The 23,494-nt window shown below is 37.4% G+C and overlaps 1 protein-coding gene across 3 annotated transcripts in view; it reads left to right on the top strand.

The window, feature by feature from the left end:
• Window positions 1–23,494, top strand: part of LOC134842784 (disks large homolog 4-like) — a 574,432-nt gene that overhangs the window by 549,112 nt on the left and 1,826 nt on the right. For 2 of the 3 annotated variants that reach the window (XM_063859273.1, XM_063859274.1), the window contains exons 3-18: window positions 7,044–7,165; window positions 8,426–8,932; window positions 9,036–9,080; window positions 9,711–9,886; window positions 10,503–10,605; window positions 11,257–11,499; window positions 12,040–12,187; window positions 15,033–15,457; window positions 15,671–15,773; window positions 15,895–16,003; window positions 16,424–16,609; window positions 17,186–17,267; window positions 17,401–17,644; window positions 17,821–17,922; window positions 22,644–22,754; window positions 23,175–23,349. In XM_063859273.1, coding sequence (XP_063715343.1) covers window positions 7,044–7,165; window positions 8,426–8,932; window positions 9,036–9,080; window positions 9,711–9,886; window positions 10,503–10,605; window positions 11,257–11,499; window positions 12,040–12,187; window positions 15,033–15,457; window positions 15,671–15,773; window positions 15,895–16,003; window positions 16,424–16,609; window positions 17,186–17,267; window positions 17,401–17,644; window positions 17,821–17,922; window positions 22,644–22,754; window positions 23,175–23,349 — 2,881 coding nt within the window. Of the gene's footprint in view, window positions 1–515; window positions 1,912–7,043; window positions 7,166–8,425; window positions 8,933–9,035; window positions 9,081–9,710; window positions 9,887–10,502; window positions 10,606–11,256; window positions 11,500–12,039; window positions 12,188–15,032; window positions 15,458–15,670; window positions 15,774–15,894; window positions 16,004–16,423; window positions 16,610–17,185; window positions 17,268–17,400; window positions 17,645–17,820; window positions 17,923–22,643; window positions 22,755–23,174; window positions 23,350–23,494 lie in introns of those variants that run through there. The other variant, XM_063859272.1, reaches the window with a different exon arrangement.

Here is a 23,494-nt window from a genome sequence, read left to right as displayed (position 1 = left end):
TGCAAATCGGATTTCAGAGAAAGTATTTCTAATGAATATCGCAAAAAGTTTCCAAGATTTGCGTTTGTGTCTTTTATATCACCTGCCCTGTTTACCCGACTTAGAATTGATTGCCGTTTTTTTACGCGGCAAATAGTTTTTATTATTTGCTAATCGTTCTATTAGATCTGTTCTCACGATTCTGATTTTTATAAAAGAGGTGAATTAGGCGACATTCGAAGGGTGCCACAGGAGAAAAATTGTATTAGCTATAAATTTATTTTCCTCGAATAAGCGAAAACTTTGCTATGGTATTAACACATTTATCTTTTGAAATTCTGCCAGCACATAATTCTTAAATCGACTAGGGTTTTTTTGAAAAAAGTCTGTCTCCCCCTGCTGCTACTCGTCTGATGTTAACATTATTTGGTATTAAGACCTCTCCATAAAGCTGGGAAAAGTCTGAGGTTAAAATAATTGGTTTTTAGAAAAGCAAATTCAATTAATCCCGGGACATTTCTGTTAAAATTCTATTGAATTGAATGAAGAAAAGATTGAATTTCTGATCCGGGAAATGGATCTGTTGTCTTTCTAATGTCGTCTAATATAACACATTGAGATGTTCTCTCAGTTTACCTCCCTTTCCTTTTAGACACTTCCTTTCTCTCTAAACTAGTCTAGTTAATCTCTACTCAGAGATTAGTTAGGATTTGATCTGGTTAATAAAATGTCACATAAGTCAAAGATAGACCTCAACAGATAAAGTAAAAGGGAGAGTTGATTCAATTAGTTTCAATCTTTGTCTTCCTGCCTGCTGCTGTTACTTTTCCTCTTTCCTACCCTCAGAACCCCCCTCCCCCCTCCCTGTCGCACACACTAATAGAGTTGTTAAATCTATCTAACCCCATTCCCTTTTAGCCCATACGACACAACAGTCTTTCTGTTTTTCATTTTACTTGGGATTGCAATTGAATTGCTACGCATATTTACCCGGCGTCAACAACTCGCAAAGCGAGATCCCACCCTTGAGCGTGCTGCGAAATAGGACCCCGGTTCAGTATTTTTTCCCTTCAATTCTTTAAATTTTTCTCTGAAGTCAATTTTTTCATCATTCTTTTGAAGTTATCTTTCAGTCCATTCTTTTGAATCCATCTTTGTTTGTCATTAATCGATAACTGTGAATCGCGATCAGAGAACATTTAAGAACTAAAAAACATAAGCATTACATTGCGAATTTACTGGCGTCAACTTTCTTACTGTACTTTTCAAATGGTCCATTGTTGAATTATTCATGAAATCCGCGTGAACAAGAAGCGAAGAAATTGAGTCGGCGCTGCTACAGTGGAGATACAAGATACCAACTGTGCTGTAATCCCAAATCCAACTCACTTTACCGAATTGTTTAGCGATTGGAATATACAGAACCAGAAGTTAATCCAAAACTGATTCCAAACTCCAGCAAAACAATGTCTTCCTACGGTTTGAGAGACAGCGCAAGTAGCGCCCAACTGAGCTCCTTAGCCCAGCAGGTTAATTATCATTCCTCGACTGAAAACAACAATCACATCAACCATAGCTCCTCTAATTTCTCAATTCCCAACTCATATTCGACTTACAACCACCAGATGATGAACAATAGTGTGAGTCATGGATCCCAATTGTCGGCAAACTTTTTCCAGTCTAACACAACGGGGAGACGCGGGAAGCTATCAGCTACCGGAATTGGAATGGGGGCTGCTCCGCCTGTCGGAATGGGACCGGTAGTTGGTGTTACCAGTGGTCGACTAAGCAAGACACCATCGACTGCCGATTCGAATTCGGCAATTCAGCCGAACCAATTCGTACATGCGAAGTCGTATAATGACATTAACAGTGTCAATGCAGAAGCTACTGCTTGGAACCTGTATAACATGGCACACTCGAAAAGCGAAAGTATGAAATGAAACTAATATCGGCTGTTTCCACAAACGAGTTTCAAAAATTATTCTATTAGACGTTTCTTTTTTCTTCCAATTTGAGCTTACAACAATGGTTCAGTTTCTTTACCGCGCCTGTTTTCAAACTACCTATTTTTACTTCAAATATTTTATCTAAGAATATTTTTTCACCATTATTTTTTAAATAAGCGGTAAGCAAGAGTGTTGCAATCGGGAAGTAGACTTTTTTCCGGTAAACAACTTCGTTTACAGGATTCTTCTCATCTGGACTCATTTCCTTGAAGCCTCTTAGCAACCAATTTACCGCTACAGATAACCAATTTACCGCTACAGATATTTTTTGTGCTTGTTGGGGTTTTAAATGTCATATTTCCTCGTACGGCGAGCGAAAAAGTTTTTTTGTGTGTTTGATTTGAGGGGGAGAGGGACTTAATAGCTATCAAAAAGTCCTCTATTTTGTTGAATTTTTGTCGGCTTTTTATTTTATTTTTTGTTCGGCCTAATAAATTTAGGCTTATAATATATTGGCTGAGTGGTCTCATTTTGTTTCTTTTGACGGGCGGATAAAGTGCGTGTGAGTGTTGAGGGTGAGGGGGACTTAACAACTTTAAATTAGTCTTAAACTTTTTTGATTTTTTTTCAGCTTTTTTCTTTACTTCTTTTTCGGCTTAATAGGTTTCGCCATATTCTATATCTGCTTAATGGCCTCATTTTGTTTCATTTAACAGCCGAATAAAGTGCGTGTGTGTCGAGGATGAGGGGTACTTAATAAATTTTTACAAGTCTTTTTGATTTTTTTTTTCAGCTTAAAGGGTTTCTGCTAAGGTGTTTTCGGCTTTTCAAATTTTCTTTCGATGCGAATTTCTCTATTGTCTTTCGTTTCAAAATTAGCTCTATTCATTTTGATAGATCCAGTTTTCTTCTAATTTTGTTCTTGTTTCAAGCGGCTTTCTTGCTTTGAATTGCGAGTGGTGCGAAGCTCAGCTTCGCATCTGTGTAATAGTTATATTAATTTTTTACCCTTTGTAGGCCGGCTTCATAGCTTAAACGAATGAATTTAATGAACATAAAACGGCTATCGCTGAATTAGGTTGATTAATGTCTGTAAATATCAAAAAATTTACAAAAAATTATATAAAGCCATTCATGTTAATTCGAAATCTCAATCATCATCAACTTATTTTGAATTCTCGTCTAATAAATACATTATATAAGGGGTTGCTAGGACACTTCTCAGCCTGGCTTCCCATCATAAGAGCAATTGCTCTGAACTCAATTGCAAGTTAGCAGAAGGGGTAACTGCAATTCACGTTTTTGCGTTTGACACTTTTACTGGAGGGTCAAGGAGGCTTCTTATGAAAAAGTCGATAGATCAAAAAGAATTTAATTTTCGGTAAAAAAACACATTGTTCTTATTTCAAAAATTTTTACTGAGTAACTGGCGAAAGTAAGGAATATCCGTTTTTCTTATTAAGAGTAATGAACGTAGTGAAATATTTTTTGTTCTGTTTTCTTAGGAAAAGTCTTGAAAGTCTCTAATAACTACAGATGTGCATTCATACATATTGATGCATTTATGAATAAACTTAGGCGTATATGCACTTTTTGAGTTCTATTGAAATTCATCTGCTGATAGTGACGTAAAATGCACTCTCCAAATACGAACGTGGAAATGGCGCAAAAAAATTTGAACGATTTCTTTTTTCGAAAGTGGAATTTAATTTTTAGATTTCCATCGGAATAAAAACTTTACCCATTGAGCCAGTTTTCTCTAGATGGGTTCATTTTATCAAAAAAGAGCCAATCATAAATTGTTCGAGAAATTCAAAAATTTCAAAGGGCCTCTATTTTTTTCTTTGAAATTTGAAAGTTGAGATTTTTTCAAGAAAGTCATGGTTTTTGTATGTTTACTTGTGTTCATTACTCTTTTCCAATCTTCGATTGGCTATGTTTACACTTGCGAAGCGAGTATATTAATACAAACTTTCTTTTTTTCCAACCTAAATCTCAAATATTGGTGCCACTTTTGGGGCACCTTCGCAGTTTTTTTCATCGCATGGGCTTTGAAATTCGAATAGTAATAAGTTAACACAGTTGATGCATTTTTAATTCATCAAATGAACCGAAAGAAGTGATAAAGACATAACAATAATGAAAACTCGATTTCAAAATTTTTCTAACTCAATATCTCGCAATTTTTGAAATGCACATTTTATGAATAATGTGGCTTTGCGATTTGTTACTTGCAAAGTTAGTGTGGATGCCTTAAGTTTGCTAAAATCCAAATTATTAATTGCAAAATTGAGTCTATTTGTATTTAGCACCACTTCTGCAGAATCGAATTGGCAATTTATTAGCATATGTAGCTGCTTCATTCGTGACTGTTAGTCGGTCGTTGAGCTTGCTTGACTGAGTGGATAGTGCGTGAGACTCAAAATCTCTTGATTGCAGTAGGTCGCAGATCGAATCTTAGACATAACCGAGTTTTTGCTAATTCGAGGCTTCTTACCATTTTTTCTTCTTGCACTTTCTTGAGCTGCTTTTTGGTCGTTTCTAGAGCTGCTTTTTGGTCGTGTTCTAGCTAGTGTTAGCGAAGCGCAGCTTTGCCTATGTGTAATAAACATTATGTCGTTAACTTTATGGCTCAAATCGCATTTTGTTACTTAAGAGAGTAGATCTGGTGTTTGCATTCAGAAAATTCAATTTTTGTACGGAAAGTTTTTTCAGGAAACTTTCTATTAATTTCTAGATACTCGGTTGTAAACCACTGAAAGAGTATCGGATGTCCCAGGCCAGTCTTAAACAGCGTTCTTAATTTTCTACCTTTGCGGATCCATCGATTACTCGTCATAATTTTGCTAATAGTTTTCCAAAGCTAAGTCGGTAAACATTTTCTATGCAAAGCAAGCTCGTGATTTAGGTGGCACAACCTTTAAATGCTTAAGTATGAATTTGCTCGAATTCCAGCAAACTTTTTTTGCGAATTGATGTTTTGCGCTAGTTTTTTCAAGGCTGTTATAAACCGACTGTAATTTTCTTCTTTTTTGGTAACAAGGCAGAGGAATTTAGGTACTGTACCAGCATTTATTACACTTAAATAGTTTTGGTTCAAAAAACAAAGCCCTTAATTTGAAAGTGCCGTTAGCTTAAAAATCGGAGGGTTCTCATTTTCCGATTATGTTAAGATTCCGATTCCGTTAGTTAAAACGACGATTCTTTCCTTATCTTCCTTACCACTGTCATTTTAAACGAAACTCTGAGACGATGACGAATATCGAAACCGGGGGGGGGGGGGGGGGGCAGATGCATTTGTATAATTAGTCTTTATTATGTTTTCGCTGAGCAGTTTCATTGAGGTTTGCTCTAATTGGAACATGTCGGGTTGGAATTTGCTGTATGATGGCTTGGACTCCTGTTGCTACCGCAACCAATAGTCTGCAGCTGTCGCTGCGGTCTTTCAATTTTGATCACTTCCGGCTTCTGTTTGCTTGGTTATGGCCGCCAGAATGCGCCCTGATTTCGTCGTTGTCTTTGAATGCCAATACTTTGCATTCATGGCTGTGATGTTTTGGATAGTTGTCGAGAATTTTTTTTACGTTTGTATAATAGGAAAAGGTTAGTTTGCTAGAAATGGAAATAGAAATCACCAGTTATCATGATTAAGGACAACAATGAAGAGTTATGTTCATGAACCTATGTTGGTTTGAATAACATGGTGACACAATTTTAGCGTTAATGGCTGTTTTCACGACGAGGAATATTTTGGCTCTGAAACTTGAACATCAAATTTGAAATTGGGAGCTGAAAGAGAAGTGTTTTGAACGAAGTTTTCAAGTGTCTTTTGCCCGATTTTTTGTATGTCCTAGTTTTTTTACTTGGTTTTACTCGCCTTATATTTTGGCGTGGTAAAATTGTGTATGGCATAGAATCCGTTTTTTATGTAGTTTTAATGTCTGATTTTGTGAGAACTTTTCTCAGCTTGTTTTTTGAGTACATTTCGTCACGAACTTCTAGCAAATGACCGTAAATAGTCGGTATAATCCCCCTTAATTATCCTTGAATGTGGTCGGCTTGTGTGTAAAATTTTGGTTCCCCCCTTTTTAATTCTAAACAACTTAACACCCTACAATTTAACTCCCTACTTTTTGTTGCCTTAGCAATATAACATCGCTACATTTTAAAACAATTTCTATGACTTAACACCGTTTTAATCCAAATGAAAAGAAAACTTACTTCAAAGGGGATTTCGGTAACCATCAAAGAATTAAACGAGAGAAATTTTTGCCATTTAAAGCCAGACAAATTTGCGCTACTTAATTCGCGTAAGTTTTGAATAGAAATGACCTTGCAAATGATTTCAATGAAACGTTTCAAACCAAAATGAAATGGCCTTGCCAATAATTTCAATGAATCATTCCAAAATGAACCAAAAACAAGCAATAGTTCAATGAACTTCAAAAGCCCGCAAATAATTAGACGTCTTTTGACTAAAATGGCCTGATTTTCTAGACATTTTCAGCCGGTCTAGAAATTAAAAAAAGGTTTAACCAATGCCAAAAGCCTTAAAGTCATTATTTTTAGAATCATTCTCGAACTTAAACTTATGACCTGATCGCCATACATAAGAATGTATAACTAGGTTTAGCATGTATAACTAAGATAAACCAAGTTTTTCTTTATGGTGCGTGTGTTAATTGCAGGATTAACTTTGGTGTGATAAGAGTTAAGATAAGGAATTCATAAAGCATTAATTTTAATAGTGAAATGACTAGGTGTTAAAATGTACTGTGTTAAACTGGAAAATAGGAGTTATATTGTTGTCGATTTAATTTGTTTAGTAGTGAAGTGACTAAGTTTTAAAATGTACGGTGTTAAATTGTATGTCATTAAATTGTAGGACACCAAAATTTTTTTATCATCTTGGCTTTTTTAATCAATATCTTCCGAATACCCAATACCAAGTTAATCAATCAACTAGAAACTTTTTTTTCTGTCTGCAGAGTTTTTCTGTGCAAGGCACAGATCACTAATTATTCTAAAATAATTATATTATATCCATTGCTTGTAATTGCGTTTACTCATAAGCCTTTTCGTTTTTCGCTAGTATCTTTTTGTTTTTTGTTGCAGAGGCGTCTCGTGCCGTGGAGTTGTTGGAGGAGTATCACTCGAGACTGACCAGACCGGCTGACAGACAGCTGCGGGACTCGGTCCAGAGGGTCATCACAGTGTTCAGATCCCAGCTGTTCCAGGTCAGAAATGTTAAGTTTTTTTTGGGGGGGGGGGGTCGGGGTTACAGGCTGTTTGCATAATCGAAGTCTGACGCCCCCTTCAGGGATTCGACCCCGCTTTGAACTATTTTGAGATATCCATTTTTGGCTGATGGACCCCAAAATTTTCTAAAGGCGCAAATATATATTAATTTTCAGGGAGCAGCGCGCGCCGAAAAAAACGGCGATTTTTTGGTCAAGAAAGGCCTAAAAACGCTTTTTTTGGCCTGTTTTTTTTTTAAACTTTGCCTGCGGCGCAGAAAATTTGGCCAGAACAGGGTTTTTTTCAGTACTTTGGTAGAGCTCGAAAAATCAATTTGATTCTCCTAAAAACTGTCGACACAATTTAGATCCGCCCCTGACTGAGGGTCATTTAACTAAAAGATTTCCCCCAAGTTTTTTTTTCATATAATTAAAATTTCTGTAATTTGAAAATTTACCAAGTCTGATTTTGATTAATTTTTTTCTTCTTTTTGATTTTTCAACGGTTTGGTCTTAATTGCATCGGCTAAGTCAACTTATATTGCGTACTTTGTTGGATGAGTCGTAAAAATTTTCAAACATGGCTCAATTTTTTAAAACAACTGTTTTGCTTTCGGTTCAACTGGGGTCAACCTAAGTTTTGTCGCCCAAGTTGCCACTCCCAATACTCATTTCCCAATACTGAAGAAACATCATTCAATACAATTAAGAAATTTTATAGTTGTAGTTGTATTTTTCGACTTTTTCAAGTTGGTTTTTCAATCATTTAAAAAAAGGAATGCTTTTCTTTTTTTCTATTCACTGTCTTGTAACGCAATGTTTTTGCTGTATCGCAAGTGTTGCGAAGCTCCGCTATACCTCTGTGTGGTATTGTGACCCTGCGGGTATGCTGATGTCTCCATGGTTTTATCTTTGTGAATCTGTGAAATGTTTCAATGACTGTTCTTGCGCGTTTTATTTTACATATAGCAATGTGTATCCGTAGATCGCAATACATAAGATAGTTAGTGATCTGCTTGTATTCAGTGATCGGTGATTTTCTTAACCTAAAGGAGTTTCTGTTAAGTTGGAGCTACATTACTGCTAAGCTTACATCAAAACAGCAGAACGTTGTGCTGGCTTTTTTGTGTATAGTTTTCATTGAACTATAGTTTATCTTTATTGATTTTTCAGATAATTCGCAAGTTTTTGTTGGCACTGGCTGATTTTGTTTATGAAGTTTAATCTATTCTTATAACGTGTTTCGTCTTGAATTTTTAGGCTCTGCTAGACATCCAAGAGTATTATGAGTCATGTATTGTGGACGGAGAGACAATGTTACAGAGTGGAGGACCAATCCCTTCCAGTCAATTCACCACTATGCCTCCTTATCAGGGAGCTCAGGGTGGAACTATAAGCACAATCCAAATGGCAACCATGATGGCAGGGACTTCTCACGCTACTCCTCCCATGCAAAGAGGGCCCCAACAAAACATGAGTTTACAAAGACAGCAGCAGCATCATTATCCTCCTCCGATGGAACCCCCGGCACCTCCCAGACCCTACCCGCCAAAGTCGGCACCAGGACCGGGAGTGCAAATGGACGAGCCCCATCTGAGCAGGAGTCAGTCGATGGGGGTGCAAGGGGCCCCCTCGGACTCGATGATGCAGCAGAGGGGAGGTGGAATGGGCATGGGTGGGGGAGGACAATCTACTATGCCGAAGAATGAGCCCAAGCAGGATTTGGTGCAAGGATATGCTGTACAAGGATACGCGCCACCAGTGCAGGTTGGTAATTTTTCTAGAATCATAATTTTTCTTCCGATTTGCAATAGTCGTGGAATGTACGTTCAGTGCAAAGTGGAAGTAACTATTTTGCTTTATTATTTAGGCGCATCCGCCACCAGCAGTCATGAATGCAGACCAAGTTGAATATGTAAGTGAGACTGCACTTTTATTTTTTGAAATGAATCTACTTAAACTAATAGCGATAACTTGACATTTTCGTCTTGGAAGCAGAACATAGCAAATGATGGAAGCATAATTTGGAAATTAAAGGTGATTTTTAAGCCGAGAAATATGGTTATCAAGAAAAAGGTGTGTATGATCTTGAATTGTCCCGATCCAGCTACACTCTTTGGTTTGGTAGTGTTGTTTGTTCGATCTCTTCAACTCCCCCCTATGGTACCTAGAAACGAATTACCACCCCTTTAAAGACTTAATTCCACGGTTAAGAATATGTGAGTTTTTTACCTAGTTACCAAACTCTCCTATCCCCCTTCTGTTGCAATAGGGGAGAAATAGAGATATACTTAACAATCACCCTCCCTTTGGTATCTACTAAAGAATTGCCACCCATGTAAATAAAACAGTGAATTAGCACTAGAGCGTTCTATGTAAAATTCGATTTTTAGTGCTATCTGATCGGTCGAAAATTCGACAACTTAATCAACTTAACAATTGTCCCTTTTCTTGAAAGGGGGGGGGGGGGGCAATTGTTAAGTAGATCAGAAATAGTTACGAGATCTTGCTTGCGTCGTGTTGACATGATTGTTTGCATTTGTAGTCTGGCGAGGGTGACAATGAGTACGAGGACTTGGTGATGACACTACACAAGGGACCAGAGGGACTGGGCTTCTCAATTGCAGGAGGCAAAGACAACCCCCACATTGGAACGGATCCCCACATCTACATCACCAAAATTATCCCAGGGGGAAATGCTGAACAGGAGGGCACTCTGAGGTGAGCCAATCAAAAATCTAGTTCACTATCTAGACTCAAACAGGCACTTAGAAAGTGATGAGCTCGTGCTATGACGCAGAACAGACAGCATGTCTCCATAAGTGATGTTAAGTTAAAAACAACCAACCGATTTTTTGACCAATTATGTTATCGATTACTAATTTCGAAATTGGAATTTAATTATCAGAATTATAATATTTTTTAACCAAATTGGTGTAACCAATTTTGGCTTGATACAAAAATTACTCAAATAACCGAATTTTTGCTGCATTGTATTGACAATTTAATAACATACGTCCTATCATTGAGTGAGTAGTTTAGGGTCAATAAAACAATAGCCAATCATTTTCTATTATAATATGTAAAAATGAATCGACATGTTTATGTATTCATTTTGTTCAGGGTGAGCAACTGGTCTCTAATTGGTCTCTTTCGTCTTGAAAGACTCGTTTTCTGTCGTTTTTTTACGTGAACTCTTAGTTTGTTCTTTTGTTTTCACCGTTTAACTAGTTATGTGCGTAAAACAGTACATGTGTACAAATCTTAAAATACAAGTCTCTCCTTCGTCCGCGTAAAAAAGGGTCTCTCTGATCGTGTTGCAGTGTGTTTGTGTTAGGGTGAATGACATTCTGCTGAGTGTGAACGAGACGTCAACTGAGAACGTGACTCATGCACAGGCAGTGGAGACTCTGAAGAGGACTCCCAATGTGGTCCGAATGGTGAGTGGAGTGCAGGGCTGGCGCCATTTTTTTTAGAACTACTTGACTACTTCGCGTAATCAAACGATCGAATACTGAAAACAATTTTATTCACGATAGTACAACTGAAATCTAAATGGGATCAAACTTGAAGCCTTTTGAATATTCATGGTTTGGCTTTGGTATTGATTTTCTAGTCTTGTTGTTTTTTGAAGGTTCGTGGATGTTTTTTTTGCAAATACGAACAAGCTACTAAAATTATTGCTGGAAAAAGTGAAAATGAGCTTCGTGTTGTGTCAGAAGTTAAACGGAAAATTTGCCTTTGAGGTTTTACTTCCTTGGACGGTGTACGTAAAGTTCTTGTGGCTTGAGGCGCATATTTTAAAAATGACATAATATAAAGTTGTCTGTTCAATTTATCTAAATACTTTTGTTCCATTATCTCAGAAACTGTTAAAATTATTTGTTTTTATCATATCGATTGATTTTGATCTCCACTTTCTCAGTGTATTAACTTTTAAAAATGAGTGCGTTGTGCGATGTACACTCCTATTAGTGATACTTGCATTTGGTGCAACTTCTAATTTTGAAATTAAAATGCTTTTTAAAATATTTGTATATTAATTTAGCTTTTTATTGATCAGTTCTGAAGTGCTAGATGTAATTATGCAGATGATTCGTCGCATCCAAATGGCGGCGGCCGAGAAGCTGATCGAGATAGACTTGGTCAAGGGCGAAAGTGGACTGGGCTTCTCCATTGCTGGAGGCATCGGCAACAACCACGTGCCAGGGGACTGTGGCATCTTCGTCACTAAGATAATCCCGGGCGGGGCGGCCGAGGCGGAGGGACAGCTGGAAATGGGGGACAGAATTATTGCTGTGAGATCCTGGGAATCGAAAAATCCCAAAGAGACGGTAAGAACAAGAAAAGAATAGTCAAATGCGCTCAAAATATTATAGTTAATGTCAAAATGGTGGCAATTTCCGTTCCTGCCAACGAATCTGGAAGACATTAATTATCCTACAATTGCTTTTTGTGGCTCCGCAAATTAATTTTTCACTCATTTCAACTTGCAAAAACAGTGTCATAATAATCTTAGTTACCTAAAAAGTACAGTTTTTTGAGAGCTGAGCTCAAGGTCACCGAGCGAGTGCGTCTGTATGAAATGAACGGTCCACTTATGATCAAGCCTGGGTGAGGCATTGTGAACCTATGAGACTTACTGTTTTTGCTGTCTTGAACAAAACTCGATGTCAAAACTCATAAAACTCTGTGAGGTAAATTTATGATGATGAGGTACCTTTCTTTTTTTCTGGGGCTATTTATCTATAGCTTAGAATGTGCAACTTGTAATGAAGTTAGGAACGGATGAAAGCGGTTTATTTTCTATTCACTTCCGTTAGTTTAACAAGGAAGCTTTAAGTGATTCTTCCATTTGATGTCTCGTTGTATAGATGTTCGACAAGAACCTGGAGAACGTGTACCATGAGGAGGCTGTTGGTACTCTGAAGAGGATCAAGGAGAATGTGATTCTGGTGGTGGCCAAGCCAGCCAAACTGCCCCTAGAGACAATCCTCCCAGAGAACTACTCCTCCGCGCCAGGTCAGTTTTCTAACGTCATCACACAAGCGAAGTGAAGTGCAGTGAAATAGTGAGAAGCGAGTTTTTCTAATCTGAGGTAAAATTGATTCTTTTGAACATGTCTAGTACTAGTATATTTCTCCTCATTTCAGAAAACACAGAATCGTTTTGATATTTTATCAACTTATCAAGTTTTACAACGTGTACTTTTAATGGGTGATTTTTGTGGTAAAGTGATTATCAAGTGTCAATGAACAAAGTGAAGACACTAATTTAGGTCGAGGGTTTTTTGTTTTTTTTCTTGAAAAAGTTCAAATTTGATTTTTTTGCTGTTCAACTTTGGCTTCTTTTTATGTTCCTTTCAATTTCATTTGCTGACAAGCGCACAATTTGGTGTCTGTAGGTCACTGGAATCCAGAGATAATCTTTAAACATGTTCCAAAATATAAGTTGATTCCACTCATAAAATGTACGTGGATTGCGAGCACAAATTTGGTAACGTAAGTTTTGTCGGCACATTAGTTTTGTCGCGGATTCCGCAACATCTATTTTTTCTTGGAAATTTTCAAAAAGTACTAGTCATTGTTTTGTTCGAATTACTCGCGTTCATTGATTCTTTTCCAACTGTCTGTTGGCTATATTGAAAGGAAGGTAAAGTCCTTAATCGAACAGGAAAAGTCACGAAAACGTGATCGAATTCTAATTTCGAAATTGTATTTCAATTTTCAGATTTCTCAGCGGAATAAAAACTTGACCTATTGATCCAGTTTTCTCAAATTGAGTTAATTTTACAAAATAAGTGTGAATCATAAATTGCTCTTGAAATTCAAAGAGCTTTCACGCCATTATTTTTTACTTTGAAGTTCGAAAGTTGCATTTTTTCAGAATAAAAAATGTGTTTTTTTTGTTCGTTTCTTTGCGTTCATTGACTCTTTGTCAACTGTCTTTTGGCTGCTTTTTGTTTGTTTCCTTGTTCATTCACCTTTTTCCAAATTTCCGTTGGCTATGTTTTTTTTTTCTGATAGAGTGTTTTAATTTTTAATACTTTTCTGACTTTTGTGTTATTATTTCAGTGCTATAATTGATATAACTGTCTAACAAGATATACCCATTTTTGCTAACCTACGTTGCAATGTTCTGTGTTAACATTTGCGAGCAGCATAGTGTATTAGTATGAACCTTCTTTTTTTCTAACCTAGCTCGCAAATTAAAGTCTTCACTTATTTGGTGACACTTTTGCTATAATCACGATCTGTAGCATTGGAAATTTCATAGCATCTATTCTCTGCTTTCTATGTGGCTAGTGTTTGTAATTGATTAAGCGTCCGTGGCTCAGTGGTTAGTGCGTGAGACTCATAATCTCTAGTTCGCAGTAGGTCGGAGATCGAATCCGAGACGTAGCCGAATTTTTACTAACTCGAGGCTTGTTTCTACTTTTTCTTATTGCTCTTTATAGAGCTGTTTTTTGTCGTGTTTTCGCTAGTGTTTGCCAATTGAAGCTTCACCTCTGTGTCCATTTTGGTGATTTTGTTCCATCTTAAAACTGAGATATTTATCAATTTGATTTTTATCTGTGGTCATTCACTTCCTACAGCAATTTGAAATCTAGGTGAAAAAGGTATAATCCAAGCAGCAATGGTTCAGGCAAGTGTTTCTTGGTCGCATGGTTCAAGTTTCTGTTTTTAGAACTTGATTTTCTTGATGAAATTTTACGATTTTTTGTTTTTTTGGTTGATTGCCTCGCCATCTGTTTTGTATTTTGAGCATTATGATAGTGCAGATCAAAAAGCTCTATGCTTAAAATATTATTTTATTACGTTAATTTAGATCATTTTTCAGCTATTTTCTGAATTTCAGTCTCAGTCCCCGACCCGCCCCTCCCCCTGTTTTAAAAGTGTACAGATAGTTCGCTGTTTAAGAATCGATGATGTAGTTCAGACTCTTATTAGGTCGTGATGATTTTTTTCGTTTTTTTTCTAGGAAAAGTCCTTAAATGCTTCTAGTTTACGGAAGCACATTGATACTTATTAATATGCATTTACGAATGCTTCTAGGTATATATGCACTAGTTGAGTTTAATTCATTTTCATCTGCTGAAAGTTAGGTAAATTGCGCTCTCCGAATACGAATGTGTAAATGGCGCAAAAAACGTGAACGGCTTCTTGTTTCGAAAATGGATGTAGAATATATTTTTTTCCTATATATATATTTAATGTATTTTTATTTTTGAAATTCTTAAGTTAATTTTTCATTTCAGTTTCCTTGCGTTGGTTGACTCTTTTCCATCTGTCTTTTGGCCATGTTTTTCGGTTTCCATGTTCATTAACATTTTTCCAAATATACGTTGGCTAGGTTTTTGTCGATGAAGTGTCTTAATTTTGGCTGTTTTCAATTGTAAGTGTGTTAAGAGTAGCCGTTCGCTGTATAAGAATGTGCCTCCCAGTTTTCTTTTTGCAAAAAAAATCATATGATGACTGTTTTCATTGCAAAAAAAATACATTTTTTTTCTCATGTTTTTCTTCAAAGTGAATAAACCGCAGGCAATAGCTCGGTAAAGTATAATAGCATTTTAAGCATTTTGATGAAAATTTCTTATTTATATCGTGAAGCTGTGATCAGTATAGAGTCTACGCTCAACGTTAATTTATTCGCTCTTGGCTAAATTTGAGTCTGAAGAGCAAAAGAAATTGGCAATTTTTTTGACATACGTTTTAGGAATCTGAATTGCGACCGAAGTGGTTTTAGTGCAATATCTAATTCAATTTCAACCCTCGAAGCTTTTTTGAGGAATAGAAAAACGCTTCGAAATCTTACGCTATGATTCCTTCTTAACCGTATAGTGATGGGACCAAAATTTATGTTACAGGAAGTATGCCCCAAGGATCCCCGATCAAGTCAGTGCAGCAGCATGGTCACACCCCCTCTGATGGATATGGGTACCCTCACCCTGAACCAATGATGGATGATAGGATTGACCAAGGCAGACTAGAAATGGAATCGCACCATATGCAGTCATACAGAGAATCCTCGATGTCTCAGAACCAACAGGATTTGATGGGGCTGTCAAACGTAGCTCCTCCGCCCCCGCTGAACAGTCAGCCAATGCAAGATCACGGGTACGGGGATGGAGCGCCCTCGAATCGGGTAGTAAGGCTAACCCGGGGTCCGACGGGACTGGGGTTCAATATTGTGGGCGGTGAGGATAATGAAGGGATATTTGTGTCGTTCATACTGCCGGGAGGAGTGGCGGATTTGTCGGGTTCGTTGCAGCGAGGAGATCAGATCATTGCGGTGAGAAAATGTTGAAGTTAACTTGAACTAAGGGCTCATTTTGCTGGACATAATGCATCGGCTAGTTTTATTGGATATTTTTGGAAGTTGCTGAATTTTTAGTGTATTTTTATGATTACATGTTGAAGAGGAAATGCCCATAGAAAAAAAACTGCACGCTTTTTTTCAAAAACAAAAGGGAGAACCAAAGTGACATATAATATCTTTTTATAGGTGAACAATACCAACTTGACATATGCCACTCACGTGCAAGCTGCTCAGGCTCTTAAGTCAGCTGGACAGACAGTGACGCTGGAGGTCGTGTACAGACCCGATGGTAAGCATCAGTACAGTGCACTTCTAACCTATGATTGAAACCTTTGGCATGTACTACACTAGACTGAATTAGTGGCAGAATTGAGAAGTGTTGTATACAAATTACTATTCTTCTTTTGCAGAATATGCGCGTTTCGAGGCTAAGATTCACGAGCTGAGGGAGCAAATGATCTCATCCAACTCGCAGGAAGGAACTCTGCAGACAGCCGCAAAAAAGAGCTTCTATGTCCGGTCAGCAATTAACTATGCTTCTTTACTCAGCAATTCCATGTTCTTTGAGTTTTTACAGCAAATCTAGCGCTAAATTACTATCGATGTTGATTATATTAATAAATGATTGTTAACTTTTTAAAGCATCTGAAAAATATAGATGTCATGAGCTCGAAAATAAAAAACCACTACATTTGTGATAATTTTCGGTTCAAATTTCTTGCGTTTGCGTAGTGCAACTTCAACCTGTGTAAAAATGCATCCATCGAAAATTTCAATTATTAGAAAAATGCTCGAACGTTGATATATTATTTAGCTTAAACATACACTAATACCGTTGAGACATCTTATAACTGATTGAACTCCCTTCTAACATATAAGCTTACATCGAACTCAACTATGAATTGACATCTAAGCTATGTTTATGTGTTTTTTTTTCAGTGCCCTGTTTGACTTTGCGGCTGGAAAGGACAAGGCCATACCTGGATCTGGCCACTCGTTCGTGCATGGGGACATATTGCACGTGCACAATGCCACAGACGAGGAGTGGTGGGCTGCCACTCTGGTCGTCAATGGAACCCCGGGCGTCAACGAGAGCGGAGTTGGCCTCATACCATCTAAGAGACGGTGAGAAGAAATAGAAATTATCTCAGTCTTGAATGTGGGGAAATAATAGAAACGGACTATGCTTGGACAGGCTGGATAGTGTGTCATAGATCCTCTGTGAATAGCAGATACCACAATTAGGAAGATAGATGCACTGAAAGGACTTTACAAAACAAGTTGGAGCTAAACAATTGAAAACATTGATAAATTATCACACTTGAACTGAACCCCTAGGAGATTTCTTTGATTCTTAAAATCAGGTGAAAAACCACCCTATGCTGGGGGAATTTATCAATGTGGTCGGAACAATAATGATCGTTTTTCTGAGTGTTTTGGAATTTTTTCAGCGAGTTAAATATATATTCTTCTATTCGAGCAGATCTAGGATTTTCTAGGTGAGGGCAGATTTCCAAGAAAATTTAATTTCATCTACGTTTTTTAAGCCGACCAAACATAGTTACCAGCTATTCCAAAAAGTTCCCTATGCTGTCAAACGTTCCTAAGCCGCACGGTAATTTCTGAAAAAAAAAACAGTCCAAACACGACGTTTTAGTGAACTTTCTAGAAGGCTTTGAAATGATTGTGTTGTTGTTGTAGAATCGAGAGGAAGGAGCGACAGCGGATCAAGTCTGTGAAGTTCCAGCAGAATCAACAGCAGGAGAGTGGAGGCGACAGAAGGGTGAGTGAGAGTGAAATTCCTCTGCGCTCGAAGATCTTCGCGATGAAAAAAAAGCATTGGAATTGTTTAGAACTAATTCGGAGATGAACTTAAAGTTTATTATCATATTTAATGTTGTGAATATGATATTCAGAGTAATACACTGGACAAGAAGAAGAAGGGTGGATTGCTGAAGAAGTTCACCCTGAGCAAGAGCAAAGACAGTGACCTGGACAGTGCTGGAGGGGCAGGGGGAGGCATAGTGGTGAACAGTGACGTGGACCAGTCGGGGGGACACTACACCAGCAATGCCTCTGACTCAGAGGGGTCCCTCAAGGGGGGCATGGATGGATCAGAGACTACTATTCTCAGCTATGAGTTGGTCACCCAGATCGAAGGCAAGTTAAGATCATATTAAAGTCCTGCTCATAGAAATCGATTGAAACAGTTACTCATAATAAACATGGCGAAATAGTTAGGGATAAAATTGATGTACTGGGAAAGATTACTGCAAGAAGCTGAAATGAAACTCGCTTGTCTTTGATCGAATTTTTCACATGACTATGTTTTTCAGTGGACTACAAGCGACCCATTGTCATTCTTGGTCCCTGGAAGGACAAAGTGAACGATGACCTCATCTCGGATCAGCCGGACAAGTTTGGCAGCTGTGTGCCCCGTTAGTATACAGATTTGATTCAAAAGAAAATTAGAAAGCTAAGCAATGCATGCTCACGTATTTGCTTGTGACCGCTATCAGCGTCTTTCAAATGTAGCCTAAAGAAATTGATAGAAACTGATAAGTTCACCTGAAAAATTTTAATCAGTCAAAATTTTAATGAAATATTGAAAGTCTGCAAAAGTTATACAGAAAAAAGCCATCATCATCCCAGCGTTTTCCTGGGGTATACCGATTCCTCAGTTATTTTTCCCTTTTCACTCATTATCCATTTCTTCTGCAAACTAGCGCGGAGACGTTTCAATCTTTTCCTCTGCTTCAACAAAAATTTGATCAATGTGTACTCTCATTTCCTACGTTACCTTCTGCCCCAATAGACGTCTAAAATTTTTGATTTTATCTTCTGTCATACCCTGATGGGCCCTAACTAGAACTTTCTCCTCTTCTTCCCGGTTAAGAGTAATGAACGTAGTGAAGACTCTTATATAGGTCTTGCTGATTTTTATTTCAGGAAAAGTCTCTGATAATTACAGATGTGCATTCATACATGTTGATGCATTTATGAATGCTCTTAGGTATATATGCACTTGTTGAGTTCAATTGAAATTCATCTACTGAAAGTGACGTAAATAGCACTCTCCAAATACGAACGTGGAAATGGCGCAAAAAAAACGTGAATAATTTCTAGTTTCGGAAGTGGAATTCAATTTTTAGATTTCCAGCGAAAAGAAACTTTACCTATTGATCCAGTTTTCTCTAGTTGGCTTCATGTTGTCAAAAAAGCACCAATCAGAAATTGTTTTTAGAAATTCAAAGAGCTTAAAGGGCAGTTATGTTTACTTGCGTTCATTGTTCTTTTCCGATCTTCGATTGGCTATGTTAAACAATATGTTTGACGTCTGATTTTCATTTTTAGTAAATCTTCTCAATTTTTGTTCTAGTATTGCCGAATCGATTCTGTTCTCTGATTCTTTTTTTCTAACGATCTTTTCAGTGTTGATCTCGGTTGCTTCGTCTAACAGCTGTGGAAACGATTTTATCATTCACCGTCATATCTGCCTCGTTCAGTTTGCGGTTATACCATTTCAAATTCTTGGTGTATTCGTCGTCGAAACTTATTTCCTGTCTTTTTACCCTGGCGATAAGCAAGGTAATGAAATCGGGTACCAGACTTTTCCCGTAAATAACTTTTTTCAGAGAATAGTCAGTGTAGTAGGAACGGTAAATTTCACCTGTGACTCACATGCTCATTCAGATTCAAATATAACTACCATCTTTTAGGTAGTAGATAAGTGGAGTTAGTTTCAGGCAGTAAATGTTTTTTCATATCTGCCTCGTTCAGTTTGCGGTTATACCATTTCAAATTCTTGATGTATTCGTCGAAACTTATTTCCTGTCTTTTTACCCTGGCGATAAGCAAGTTTTAGATTCGAAAGTGGAATTCAATTTTTAGATTTCCAGCGAAAAGAAACTTTACCTATTGATCCTGTGTATATGCGCTTTTTGAGTTCAATTGAAATTCATCTACTGAAAGTGACGTAAAACATCTTTATTGCTTAAAACATCTTTCATTTTAATTGAAACTCCTGTAATTAATAATTTTACCAACTCCATTTGTTAAAAATTTTTTTCTTTGTTTCGGGTTGATAAATTTTGGCCTATTTTATATCGGCCTAGTGGCCTCTTATTGCCTGACGAGCGAAAAAAAAAAGATTTTTTTTTGTGTGTGTTTTGAGAGTGAGCGCGACCTAATAACTTTTTTTTCCGGCTCAATAGGTTTTGGCGGCCTTTATTATATCGGTTTTGTGTACTCAAATTGTTTCATTTGACAAGCGATTGAACTTTTTGTGCGTGTGTGTGTGTGTTTTGGAGGCGAGGGGACCTAATAACTTCATTAGCTCTTAAGTTTTTTTTTTGTTTTTTTTGGCTTAAAAGGGATGTCTGCTAAAGTGGCTTCGGCTTTGTTAGCACTTGATAAGTTTTCTTCCAATGCTAGTTTCGGATTATATTGTCTTGACATGTTTTCGTTTCAAAATTAGCCTTATTCAAGTTCATATATTTAATTTTATTTTTCCAATGTTTTTTTTTGCGGCTTAACAGCTTTCTTGTTTTGTATCACATGTGGTGCGAAACTCAGCTTTGCCTCTGTGTCTCACAACTATTCCCAAAGTGCCAATTTTTGTCGTTTTTTGGTCGTGTTTGATAGGGCTTTTCATCAGTGGTCGAAGGTTTTTTCGTTTTCTAGCTGTAGGTTCTAGTCTCCGCTTTTGTACGTGCGTGTCTCGTTGATTTTCTTCGTCTGCCCCTTCTGATCGTTTGAGTGATTGTCGCTCGTTTTCTTCTACATTCGCTCCAGTGACTACATGTGTAAGTTTGAGCTAACTTGAAAAAAAGGTTTAGTATCCAAGATTCTTCTAAATTTTACATGAATTTGATCAAACCATCTTCTGAGTGGGCTTCGTCTCTATCCGTTCCGATAACAATTTCGTTCAGCTCCGGATTTGTAATCCCATTCATGATAAATCGTTTCAAATTTTTCTTTCACCTTCGATACTCATCGGCATCGGTTGATTTTAAAATTTATACTTTGACGTCTTTCTTTTTTGTTTTTTCTTTCACTCTTAGTGCACTCGTTTCATCCTCTTTTCTTGCAATTTCTCTAGTCGTCTCAATCTTCCGATTTGAAAAACTTTTTCTTCGTCTTTTTCTCCTGTCCTTAATTCTGTCCCCGTATTGCTTTGCGGTTCCCATCTGTATAGACTCGTAATTCCCGTTGGTATTCCCGTTTCGTCTTCATCTTGCGCTCTTTTTGACGTTTCTGTGATTTTAATCGTTTCTAGCGTGCTTCTTTTCACAATTCCTTTAATAAGTTTTTAGTCACTTGTTTTTGAAGTGTGTTAAACTTCTGCCACCATATTTAGGTTCTCCACTAGGTAAAAGGCTGTTGTTTTGTGGAACTCTTTTGCACGGATGGTTCTCATACAAACTTGTTTGTTTCAGAGAATATGACGTCACATCCAAGGTCACCAAATATATATCTCAACAACTCTGTCTAGACAATCCTATTATTATCTGTTCCACAAATTCTACATCATGCTCAAAGAAATTCTCGAAATTTTGCAAAACATGGCCGCTTTTATTGCTAAAAGGTTGTGCTGTGAATCGTTTGTGTGAAATTTAGTATGTGACTTCATTTAGGCTGTGACTTCATTTAGGCTGAGAAATGTAGTATGGCAATTTAGGCACTGAACATATTTCGGACCCTCTCTGAATTCATATCTTTTCTGAGTTTCAACATGCACTGGAAACTCAAATTTGCATTGTCTTTTGAGCCTGATTGGAGAGATAGCTGACGACCCAGAAATTTTTTCTGTAATCTTCGAGTGAGCGTGTGTTCTCATAGAAAAAGCTCGTATCGCAGAGCACGCAAGTCTAGCATTTCGAAGAACCTTTATGGCTATCAATGATTGCAATTGTTTCCAACGTACCATTTATTGTTTTTAGTCGTGTTTGAGACAGCCTTGATTAGTGGTCGAATGTCTTTTTCTCTTTCTCGCTGTTGGTTCTTGTCCCAGCTGTCCTACTTTTGTGTCTACTTGCTTTTCTGGTCTTTTGAGTGACTGTCGTTCGTTTTCTTCTACCGTCGCTCCAGTGACTACATATACCTTGTTGTTTGCTGCCAATTTTGTGTGACTCTCGCTCGGTTTAATTCTCAGAAGTTGCATCGACGCAGTGTCTGCAGGTACTCGCCCGACAAGAGTTTTTCATCCACTAGAGTTCTGCTTGATCAGTTCACTTCGGATAAGTCTGAAGCCCGTCGGGGTTCTGGATTAAAAGTCACACGACCAGCCAGTCAACAATTCAGTCAGTTTTGGACAGCTTAAAAATGAACCCTTTATTCCCAATGAATTAATGATCTAAAATGAAGTGTGGTAGATGATTAAAACATATAAAATTACACAAAAAACAACGAAATTATTCTATTAGAGATTGTCAAAAAAAAATTAAAATTGCCCACTCAGCTTTTGCCAAAATACCAGAGCTTTATCTACTGAGTTAAGATTAGGTAAAATCTTAAACCTTAATTTAAGTGAATTATAGTTAGAGCGTTTTTAAAATTATATTAAGATCTTGAGTGTTATTCCATAATGTTGCAGCTCTCATAAAAATAGATTTTTCTATAATTCTGGTTTAATATGGTTGTATGAAGACAAGCTTTTTTGCTCATCGATGTTGAGATGATTGATGACATGGATAGTTTAATTTGGTATAGGCTGGCTATAAGTTCTTTCAAATTTTCCAGAAGTGGCATGATAGTTTCCTGTCTAAATAGAATATAATCGTTCATATTTTTAATTGCGTTTTCAATTCTGAAGAAGACTCGTATTTATTCCGGTTACAGCATGTTTTTACTGCCCAACTAATTGCTTCCCAAATGATATTATTAGACGATTTGATATTTCGTTCAGTCAATTAACCGGATAGTGTAGATGGCTGAAGACGCGTGGATTGATTAAGAGTAATCTTGTCTTTTTTGTCAATGAGTTTTGAGAGATTGTAATGTTTTAAATTAAACATGTCATTTTGTTAAGTATGTTTTATGTTTCCTGTTGATAATTAAAGGATGTTGATTGATTGAAAATCTTTTGCCGCAGACATTCATTCGTTATAATAGACCCCCATTGGTTATGGTCGTCGAAAAGTGTTTTGTCTCTGTGTAGATACTACTCGTAAGAAGAGGGACTATGAGGTGGATGGGAGGGACTACCACTTCATGGAGAGTAGGGAGGAGATGGAGAGAGACATTGCGGCCGGCAAATTCATCGAAGCAGGTACACTCACATACACGCAATCATCATACACACCACCCACGCATGCACATAGGGGAGGATCTAGAATTTAGAATAGAGGGGGTTGCTAACATTATTGAGGTCTTTATTTAGGCACGGATGTTAATTATTAGCTTCGAAACACATGCGGTCTCGAAACATAACCTTGTAAAATCAAAGGCTCGCTCTTAATATCTAATTTCGGGGTGGGTATGGGAGCGGGGTTGGTAAAAGAAGAATATTCCACTGAAATACTTAACTATTTAGTACATTTTGTATTGTAGACTACACTAAATTTATCGTGCAAACTAAAATGTTTAACTTATCCGATAAGCAATCGTGTGAAAAAAACTCATTAAGCAAACCGGGGTTCCGGATCAGTTAAGACGTTAAGAAGTGTGGATCCATGCATTGTGTTCATAGGTCAGTACAATGAGAACTTGTACGGGACTAGTCTGCGTGCAGTGGAGGATGTGTGTGTGGTGAAGAAGAAGCACTGCATCCTGGATGTGAGTGGCAATGCCATCAAGCGACTCATCCTCGCTCAAATCTACCCAGTCGCCATTTTCATCCGACCCAAATCCACCCGCAACATACTGTGAGTTACAAAAAAAATTGATCTGAAAAGTAATACATCGATTGGGTTGTTCAGACTTTTTTTTTGGGGCGGGGGTAGATGGGTCGATCAAAATTTTCAAGCTTCTGTGCAAAACTTGTGTTAAATTGAAACGTAGCTTTCGCCT

This window comes from Symsagittifera roscoffensis, chromosome 3 (assembly GCF_963678635.1).
Source record: "Symsagittifera roscoffensis chromosome 3, txSymRosc1.1, whole genome shotgun sequence".
Classification (NCBI taxonomy): Eukaryota; Metazoa; Xenacoelomorpha; order Acoela; family Convolutidae; genus Symsagittifera; species Symsagittifera roscoffensis.
The sequence above is the reverse complement of the archived record's forward strand: the minus strand, read 5'-3'. Positions and strand labels throughout refer to the sequence as shown.